At 48.2% G+C, this 9,906-nt stretch overlaps 1 protein-coding gene and 1 long non-coding RNA gene across 5 annotated transcripts in view; one reads left to right on the top strand and one right to left on the bottom strand.

The window, feature by feature from the left end:
- The window catches only part of LOC148715806 (uncharacterized), a 14,468-nt gene extending 9,842 nt beyond the window's left edge, over window positions 1–4,626 (bottom strand). The window contains exons 1-3 of one of the 4 annotated variants that reach the window (XR_015995840.1): window positions 4,419–4,626; window positions 4,109–4,216; window positions 2,278–3,645 (exon numbers count right to left, since the gene is read on the bottom strand). This is a non-coding gene — a long non-coding RNA (uncharacterized LOC148715806). The remainder of the gene's footprint in view (window positions 1–2,277; window positions 3,646–4,108; window positions 4,217–4,418) is intronic. The other 3 variants (XR_015995838.1, XR_015995839.1, XR_015995841.1) reach the window with 3 other exon arrangements.
- On the top strand, window positions 1,270–3,183 carry LOC148715807 (putative serine/threonine-protein kinase DDB_G0271538). The gene is made up of 2 exons (XM_088746484.1): window positions 1,270–1,698; window positions 2,272–3,183. Exons 1-2 carry the CDS (start codon window positions 1,449–1,451, stop codon window positions 2,838–2,840), a joined length of 819 nt encoding a protein of 272 aa, XP_088602610.1. The 5' UTR covers window positions 1,270–1,448; the 3' UTR covers window positions 2,841–3,183.
- Window positions 4,627–9,906: the final 5,280 nt, after the last annotated feature.

Here is a 9,906-nt window from a genome sequence, read left to right as displayed (position 1 = left end):
TGAACAATCACCCCATTTTGGATTCCCGGTAAGTTTAAATCGGAGTGCATAATGAATGGTAATTTTTCATGAAAGGAGCCGCGGTCTCTTTTGAAGGTAAATGTTGTAAACATCTATTGCGATAATTTTAGTTGTTGAGAGTGACTAGTTACAGGCTGGCTACACATTGGCCTTTCAATAAAGTTTCTCTACAAATTATAGCAAGAGCTTACCATGATTTGATGTCTCCACAAACAAAAGGTATTCGGACCAAATGGGGAGCAACTTCAGAATACCCGTCCACATCATTTATGATATAACAATGTTCCTTTGTTGACCCCGGCAGGTTTCTAACTTCCAGAAAAAAATAAAATGAATTTCAAGAAGACCTTTCGCGTCGCCTTTAACCTCTCTTCTTTGATAACACGCTCTGGATGCCATAACAACCGCATTACAGCTTCTCTTCGCGCACGCTTTCCAATATGAGGCCGCTGATATGAACCAGTTTATCTAATTCTCAGCTTTCCTCGGTTTGCAGCGGCGCGCAAAAAAAACCTCTGGAAACTAAAATGTTCATCATATTTGGTCATAGTCTCCTTATACGGATGACCAGAAGGCGCGAAATGCGAAATGTTGCCGCGTAGTTATCATGGCAGAAAACCAAACAAATGCCTTTGGATCGTTGTTTTGTCAAGCTACACGACTGTCCCAGTCTGTAGTGGATCGTGCTAGTGTCTCACTTGCTGACGATGGGCAAAACACGATACAGAGGACACAAAGCGGCTTCAAATACAGGAAGAATACGCTAGAAGAACTTCGTCGAAAGCGCCTGAAGCGAAACAAGGCTCGCAAAACTAAAATGCGTGAAATGACCAAAAAAGATAAGCGTACTCTTATTCGATCAAAGATAAGGAAAGATCTGGAGTCAGCCCACAAGAAGGAGATCGCAGAATTAACGAACTCAGTGGAGAATCTAAAAACGAAGGCAGTATTCTTCTGGAAGAAGTGGAAGGACAGCAAACTTCTCTATCAGTCTCAGAGAGATTGTTCCTGGTAATGAAGTAAATGAGGGAATGGTTTTGCTAACTGACATAGATATCTTGAGGACTAGCCCTCTATATAATTTGTGGTCGTTAAGATATATATTTTTTGAAATTGACTTCACCAGTTTCCTTACTAATTAGGCAAAGGAAAAATTGAGGTTGCCCACTATTGTTGACAAACATGCCATCTGCTTGCCCTCTCCTACCCCACCCACTCTTCTCCTCCCTTCCCCCATTTTCTCCATCCAAACAAAAATGTAAAACAAAACAAACAAACAAAGAAACAAGGACAACCACCTGAATTAATGCAAAGGTAATTTTATTCAAGTCATAATGTTCAAGTCAGATTGATGCCAAACCTTTACAGAGGTGTCTCTGGTGTATTTAATTACTGGGTCTTGGTTTACTTAAACTAGATTATAAGTAATGATTACTATTCACTGCATCTGCTGTAGTCCAAAGGAGATCAATCGGAAAAATTTGACAGATGATAGAAGTCAAAGTGGAGAAGAAAGCTATCTTGGAGAAGAAAGCTATCTTGGAGAAGGTGTTTTTGGTGTTTGCTCCAAGAAGCTCTATAGGGGGATTGCAGTTGCAGTGAAGCAGTTCAAAGCGAACGTTTCCATTTCTCTTGTTAAACATGAGGCATCTGTTCTTGCAAAAATGGACCATCCAGGTAATGATCAGACCCCAGTTATTCAAAGGGTACATAACATTCATTCGACAAATCACTTAACAGTGGCTACAGGGACGGATCTAGAGGGAGGGTGCAGGGGGTGTGCAACTCCCCCTGAGGTGACCAATGACTTTCTAATATAACTAGTATTCTGTTTACGTCACCCATCAATTATTTCATTCCTTAGTGGTGCACCCCCTCCTAAGAAAAATCCTGGATCTGTCCCAGGGCTTGTGGTTTGTTTTGCTCACGCTTATGCACCATTAGATATTTACCCAGTGGATAGCATAATCCACTGGGTAAATATCTAATGTGCAAAACTAGGCTCAGTACTAAAAACAAAAGGAAAATCCAGCTGTTCTCAACAGACTTATTACGACAGCAATCATATTCTACAATTTTTATGACTCTTTTAAATTTTTACTTGCCTTGTGTTATCAATCATAACCTTTCTTAATCAGTAAACTACAGAAGAACTCCATTGATAGTGTATAGCTAGGTGACTGAACATCAATATGCTGAGATAATAATTATAAATATACTGATTATAAAATATTGTTTTCTAACATCTAGGTTTACCTCTATTGTTTGGATACTGTACTGAGGCTAAGCCATACCTCCTTGTAACTCAGTTTCATGGGATGGAAGGCAACTGTGTCACCTTCAGTTGCTTGGTGCATAAAAATATCCCTGATTCACGAAAAGAATGGTGCAGAATTATGTATGAGTGTGCTGATGCTCTGTTATTTATCCATTCTAAAGACCACCTCCACAATGATTTAAAGGGTGATAATGTGATAATAAGTGATGTCAATGATAGTTTACATCCTGTAATTATTGATTTTGGTAAATCTACTACACTAGCCAAAGGCAAATTATACAAGCTGTCTCTAAGAGATCAAGAAAAGTACAGGAAATATCACAAACACATAGCTCCTGAAGTTGTGAGAGGGACTCACTCACAGTCTCCAGCAAGTGATGTTTATGGATTTGGGTTATTACTGTCACTGCTATGTAAATACAATAAGACATATGAACCTCTTCGTAAATTAGCATTCTCCTGCATAAATGGAAGTCCAGAGAAAAGACCTACAACACAGCAACTGGTAGCTGCATTACAGTTACAATACACCAGTCAGTAAATGTAAAAATCAAAACAACATTTTCCAAGCTTTCCTATGTTGTGCATGATACCAGTTACACTTAATAAATTAATGTCCATTAATGTCTTATTAAGGGGATGGAAGAGTAATAGTGGCCCTGGGAAAGTGGCCTCATTTACACCAGTTGGCTTGGGTTTGATTAACAGCAGTTTCATTTCTTTTTCCCATGGCTAAAAAAATGTTAAGATGCCTCTCCTGCAAGAAAACCAAGAACAACAGGCATTACATGTATGTCAATGCTGGCACCCATTACATCTTGCTGACTAGAGTACAGTAACCCTTGGCTTTACAATAAGACTGTGATGATGATACATCTTTTGGACTTTTGTTATACTGTTTCATGAAAGAAGATTCTGGTGAAAGGTTGCTTTAAGCAAGTCTAATGTTCTCGATAGAAAATGTTCATGGACAGAATCAAAATGTAGACAAACTTCACAGGACACAAATGCATCCACAGTAATAACACAACTACATTTGTACGTATGAATTCAAGCAAACTGGCAGATCAACAAACATGAAATTATCAAACCAAGAACCACAGCATTCTAATAGGGGCAAAATGATTGAAATTAAGGGGACAAATAGAAAAAAAAAAGGTAGATGTAAGTCTGGGGACATGTTTCTTCTTTTCTCTTTTGGTGAGGAGGGAAGCATCTTTTATATCTCTGGTCTCATCATGAGATGTTTAAAAAATTGAATTGCCAAAACAGTAGTGAAATAAAATGACAGCTACCACAAGACTTGACACAGCCAAACACTAAAACAGTTCACAGCAAACTTGAAACTTATTTTGAAAAATAAAAATAACAAGACTGCCATAAGTAGGCAAAAGTACAAGATTTTAAAAGCAACTTAAAACTATTTGTGATGATTATGCAGATTATAACTTGTTTCACAGTAAGCGGAACTGGTTTTTAATTATGGTAAATTTCTGTAAAAATGCACAAGGGCTGGTGTGGTTGGATATAGCTATGACATTGAAACTGTTCAATACTAAAAATGTAGTAACGGGCATACGTGGAACGGAACCTTTTTTAAGTTTTCATTTACATTAAGATTATTGAAATCAATTATGATAAGACATCGCTAAGTAAATTGCAAACCTTTTTACTTGATCGTGAACAACAAAAAATGACCAAATTAAATGAAATTTGGTTTGCCACAAATGTAATGCGCCGTTTTCGTACATGTTTCAGGCTGGTAATGGCAAATTAGCTTATTAAAATTTGTAAGGTATAAAATCTAACCTTAATTGCCACGTTTCGGCTGCTTCAGGAACCTGCAACTTTAAATGTACTGTGGCATCCTTCGCGAGTAAAACTACACATAGACAGCACAAATTTTTCGAGCACTGTCTAGAAGGGTGAATATTGAAAGAAAATTGCTCTGCGTATAAACGCTGAGATGCTTGAAAGTCGTTGGCTAAACGCTTGTACATTTTATACTATCAAGCTTAATGTTTACAACAAGCGTTCGGCGAACGACTTTTCGATTAAATAACTTAAATAGCGTGGCATATTTCAATGCAGTTCAGATAGCAAAGACTAATTTTTTTACCTTCTAACAACGTCTTGGTCCTCAATCTGCTGGAATTCTCAAAATCAGCAATAATTCAAAATGGCGGAATCCTTTCGCGAACATTACTTTGGCTGACACGCGGGCTATCGATAGTCTCTATGGCAACTCGCAAGATCCACGCGAATTCCACGAATTCCGCACACTCTGCTGGGGCGCGAAAATAGTTTTTGACCCAGGCCTTAATTCACTTGAGCCCGTGCTTTCCCGGAGTTGCGCGTCTATTGCCGAGGTTTGCCTGGGTCTAGTGCACCTGGGATTTCATTTTGGTGGCGTTGTCATGCGTTTCGTGGAAGTGGCAGGCGTGAGTACAAGGCTCACCGCCTTCTTTAGCACATGTGCCTCATAGTGCACAGCCTCTCACTCGCAGGCGTGCCACTACGGCTGCCGTGATCTGGCAGGAGGTGCGCGCCTACTCCCCAACTCCCTTGGCAATATCTACTGCACCCGGGAATAAGTTTTGGCCGCGTGGTGATGTGTTCCGAGGAAGTGGCAGGCGTGAGTGCAAGACTCACCGCCTTCTTTAGCACATGTGCCTCACAGTGCACAGCCTCTAACTCGCAGGCGTGCCACTACGGCTGCCGTGATTTGGCAGGACGTGCCCGACTACTCTCTTACTCCCCTGGTACTATCTACTGCAACCGGAAAAGCGTTTTGGCCGCGTGGTGATGTGTTTCGTGGAAGTGGCAGGCGTGACTACAAGGCTCAGCCCTTACACCTTGCACAGCCTCTCACTCTCACGCATGCCACTCCGTCGCCCGTGCTTTCCCGGAGTTGCGCGTCTATTGCCGAGGTTTGCCTGGGTCTAGTGCACCTGGGATTTCATTTTGGTGGCGTTGTCATGCGTTTCGTGGAAGTGGCAGGCGTGAGTACAAGGCTCACCGCCTTCTTTAGCACATGTGCCTCATAGTGCACAGCCTCTCACTCGCAGGCGTGCCACTACGGCTGCCGTGATCTGGCAGGACGTGCGCGCCTACTCCCCAACTCCCCTGGCACTATCTACTGCACCCGGGATTAAGTTTTGGCCGCGTGATGATGTGTTTCGTAGAAGTGGCAGGCGTGAGTACAAGACTCACCGCCTTCTTCAGCACATGTGCCTCACAGTGCACAGCCTCTCACTCGCAGGCGTGCCACTACGGCTGCCGTGAGTTGGCAGGAGGTGCGCGCCTACTCCCCAACTCCCCTGGGACTATCTACTGCACCCGGGAATAAGTTTTGGCCGCGTGGTGATGTGTTTCGTGGAAGTGGCGGGCGTGACTACAAGACTCACCGCCTTCTTTAGCACATGTGCGTCATAGTGCAGAGCCTCTCACTCGCAGGCGTGCCACTACGGTTGCCGTGATTTGGCAGGAGGTTCGCGCCTACTCCCCAACTCCCCTGGGACTATCTACTGCACCCGGGAATAAGTTTTGGCCGCGTGGTGATGTGTTTCGTGGAAGTGGCAGGCGTGAGTACAAGACTCACCGCCTTCTTTAGCACATGTGCCTCACAATGCACAGCCTCTCACTCGCAGGCGTGCCACTACGGCTGCGTTGATTTGGCAGGAGGTGCCCGACTACTCTCCAACTCCCCTAGGACTATCTACTGCACCCGGGAATCCTTTTTGACCGCGTGGTGATGAGTTTCGTGGAAGTGGCACGCGTGACTACAGAGCTCTGCCCTTACACCTTGCACAGTCTCTCACTCTCACGCATGCCACTCCGTCGCCCATGCTTTTCCGGAGTTGCGCGTCTATTGCCGAGGTTTCCCTGGGTCTAGTGCACCTGGAATTTCATTTTGGCCGCATGGTGATGCGTTTCGTGGAAGTGGCAGGCGTGAGTACAAGTCTCACCGCCCTCTTTAGCACATGTGCCTCACAGTGCAAAGCCTCTCAATTGCAGACGTGCTACTACGGCTGCTCTGATTTGGCAGGAGGTGCCCGACTACTCTTCAACTCCCCTGGGACTATCTACTGCACCCGGGAATTTTTTTTGGCCGCGTTGTGATGTGTTTCGTGGAAGTGGCAGGCGTGAGTACAAGGCTCACCGCCTTCTTTAGCACATGTGCCTCATAGTGCACAGCCTCTCACTCGCAGGCGTGCCACTACGGCTGCCGTGACTTGGCAGGAGGTGCGCGTCTACTGCCCAACTCCCCTGGGACTATCTACTGCACCCGGGAATAACTTTTGGCAGCGTGATGATGTCTATCGTGGAAGTGGCAGGCGTGAGTACAATACTCACCGCCTTCTTTAGCACATGTGCCTCACAGTGCACAGCCTCTCACTCGCAGGCGTGCCACTACGGCTGCCGTGATGTGGCAGGAGGTGCCCGACTACTCTCCACCTCACCTGGGACTATCTACTGCACCCGGGAATCCGTTTTGGCCGCGTGGTGATGTGTTTCGTGGAAGTGGCAGGCGTGAGTACAAGGCTCAGCCCTTACACCTTGCACAGCCTCTCACTCTCACGCATGCCACTCCGTCGCCCGTGCTTTCCCGGAGTTTCCCGTCTATTGCCAAGGTTTCCCTGGGTCTAGTGCACCTGGGATTTTACTTTGGTGGCGTTGTCATGCGTTTCGTGGAAGTGGCAGGCGTAAGTACAAGGCTCACCACCTTCTTTAGCACATGTGCGTCATAGTGCACAGCCTCTTACTCGCAGGCGTGCCACTACGGCTGCCGTGACTTGGCAGGATGTGCGCGTCTACTGCCCAACTCCCCTGGGACTATCTACTGCACCCGGGAATAACTTTTGGCCGCGTGGTGATGTGTTTCGTGGAAGTGGCAGGCGTGAGTACAAGACTCACCGCCTTCTTTAGCACGTGTGCCTCACAGTGCACAGACTCTCACTCGCAGGCGTGCCACTACCGCTGCCGCGATGTGGTAGGAGGTGCCCGACTACTCTCCAACTCCCCTGGGACTATATACTGCACCCGGGAATCCGTTTTGGCCGCGTGGTGATGTGTTTCGTGGAAGTGGCAGGCGTGAGTACAAGGCTCAGCCCTTACACCTTGCACAGCCTCTCACTCTCACGCATGCCACTCCGTCGCCCGTGCTTTCCCGGAGTTGCGCGTCTATTGCCGAGGTTTCCCTGGGTCTAGTGCACCTGGGATTTCATTTTGGTGGTGTTGTCATGCGTTTCGTGGAAGTGGCAGGCGTGAGTACAAGGCTCACCGCCTTCTTTAGCACATGTGCCTCATAGTGCACAGCCTCTCACTCGCAGGCGTGCCACTACGGCTGCCGTGATCTGGCAGGAGGTGCGCGCCTACTCCCCAAATCCCCTGGGACTATCTACTTCATCCGGGAATAAGTTTTGGCCACGTGGTGATGTGTTTCGTGGAAGTGGCAGGCGTGAGTACAAGACTTACCGCCTTCTTTAGCACATGTGCCTCACAGTGCACGACCTCTCAATTGCAGGCGTGCCACTACGGCTGCCGTGATCTGGCAGGAGGTGCCTGACTACTCTCCAACTCGCCTGGGACTATCTACTGCACCCGGGAATCCGTTTTTGCCGCGTTGTGATGTGTTTCGTGGAAGGGGCAGGAGTGAGTACAAGGCTCAGCCCTTACACCTTGCACAGCCTCTCACTCTCACGCATGCCACTCCGTCGCCCGTGCTTTCGTGGAGGTGCGCGTCTATTGCCGAGGTTTCCTTGGGTCTAGTGCACATGGGATTTCATTTTGGTGGCGTTGTCATGCGTTTCGTGGCAGTGGCAGGCGTAAGTACAAGGCTTAGCCCTTACACCTTGCACAGCCTCTCACTCTCACGCATGCCACTCCGTCGCCCGTGCTTTCTCGGAGTTGCGCGTCTATTGCCGAGGTTTCCTTGGCTCTAGTGCACCTGGGATTTCATTTTGGTGGCGTTGTCATGCGTTTCGTGGAAGTTGCAGGCGTGAGTACAAGGCTCACCGCCTTCCTTAGCACATGTGTCTCATAGTGCACAGCCTCTCACTCGCAGGCGTGCCACTACGGCTGCCGTGACTTGGCAGGATGTGCGCGTCTACTGCCCAACTCCCCTGGGACTATCTACTGCACCCGGGAATAACTTTTGGCCGCGTGGTGATGTGTTTCGTGGAAGTGGCAGGCGTGAGTACAAGACTGACCGCCTTCTTTAGCACATGTGCCTCACAGTGCACAGCCTCTCACTCGCAGGGGTGCCAATACGGCTGCCGTGATGTGGCAGGAGGTGCCCGACTACTCTAGAACTCCCATGCGACTATCTACTGCACCCGGGAATCCGTTTTGGCCGCGTGGTGATGTGTTTCGTGGAAGTGGCAGGCGTGAGTACAAGGCTCAGCCGTTACACCTTGCACAGCCTCTAACTCTCACGCATGCCACTCCGTCGCCCGTGCTTTCCCGGAGTTGCGCGTCTATTGCCGAGGTTTCCTTGGGTCTAGTGCACCTGGGATTTCATTTTGGTGGTGTTGTCATGCGTTTCGTTGAAGTGGCAGGCGTGAGTACAAGGCTCACCACCTTCTTTAGCACAAGTGCCTCATAGTGCACAGCCTCTCACTCACAGGCGTGCCACTAGGGCTGCCGTGATCTGGCAGGAGGTGCGCCTCTATTCCCCAACTCCCCTGGGACTATCTACTGCACCCGAGAATAAGTTTTGGCCGCGTGGTGATGTGTTTCGTGAAAGTGGCACGCATGAGTACAATACTCACCGCCTTCTTTAGCACATGTGCCTCACAGTGCACAGCCTCCCACTCGTAGGCGTGCCGCTACGGCTGCCGTGATGTGGCAGGAGGTGCCCGACTACTCTCCAACTCCCCGGGGACTATCTACTGCACCTGGGAATCCGTTTCGGCCGCTTGGTGATGTCTTCTGTGGAAGTGGCAGGCGTGAGTACAATGCTTAGCTCTTACACCTTGCAGAGCCTCTCACTCTCACGCATGCCACTCCGTCGCCCGTGCTTTCCCGGAGTTGCGCGTCTATTGCCGAGGTTTCCCTGGGTCTATTGCTCCTGGGATTTCATTTTGGTAGCGTTGTCATGCGTTTTGTGGAAGTGGCAGGTAGAGAGTACAAGGCTTACCACCTTCTTTAGCACATGTGCCTCAAAGTGGACAGCCTCTCACTCGCAGGAGTGCCACTACGGCTGCCGTGATTTGGCAGGAGGTGCCCGACTACTTTCCAACTCCCCTGGGACTATCTACTGCAACCGGGAAGCCGTTTTGGCCGCGTGGTGATGTGTATCGTGGAAGTGGGCAGGCATGAGTACAAGGCTCAGCCCGTACACCTTGAACAGCCTCTCACTCTCACGCATGCCACTCCGTCGCCCGTGCCTTCCCGGAGTTGCAAGTCTATTGCCGAGGTTTCCTTGGCTCTAGTGCACCTGGGATTTCATTTTGGTGGCGTTGTCATGCGTTTCGTGGAAGTGGCAGGCGTGAGTACAAGGCTCACCGCCTTCTTTAGCACATGTGCCTTATAGTGCACAGCCTCTCGCTTGCAGGCGTGCCACTACGGCTGCCGTGACTTGGCAGGATGTGCGCGTCTACTGC

This window comes from Stylophora pistillata, unplaced genomic scaffold (assembly GCF_964205215.1).
Source record: "Stylophora pistillata unplaced genomic scaffold, jaStyPist1.2 SCAFFOLD_268, whole genome shotgun sequence".
In the NCBI taxonomy this organism is placed as follows: domain Eukaryota; kingdom Metazoa; phylum Cnidaria; class Anthozoa; order Scleractinia; family Pocilloporidae; genus Stylophora; species Stylophora pistillata.
The sequence above is the reverse complement of the archived record's forward strand: the minus strand, read 5'-3'. Positions and strand labels throughout refer to the sequence as shown.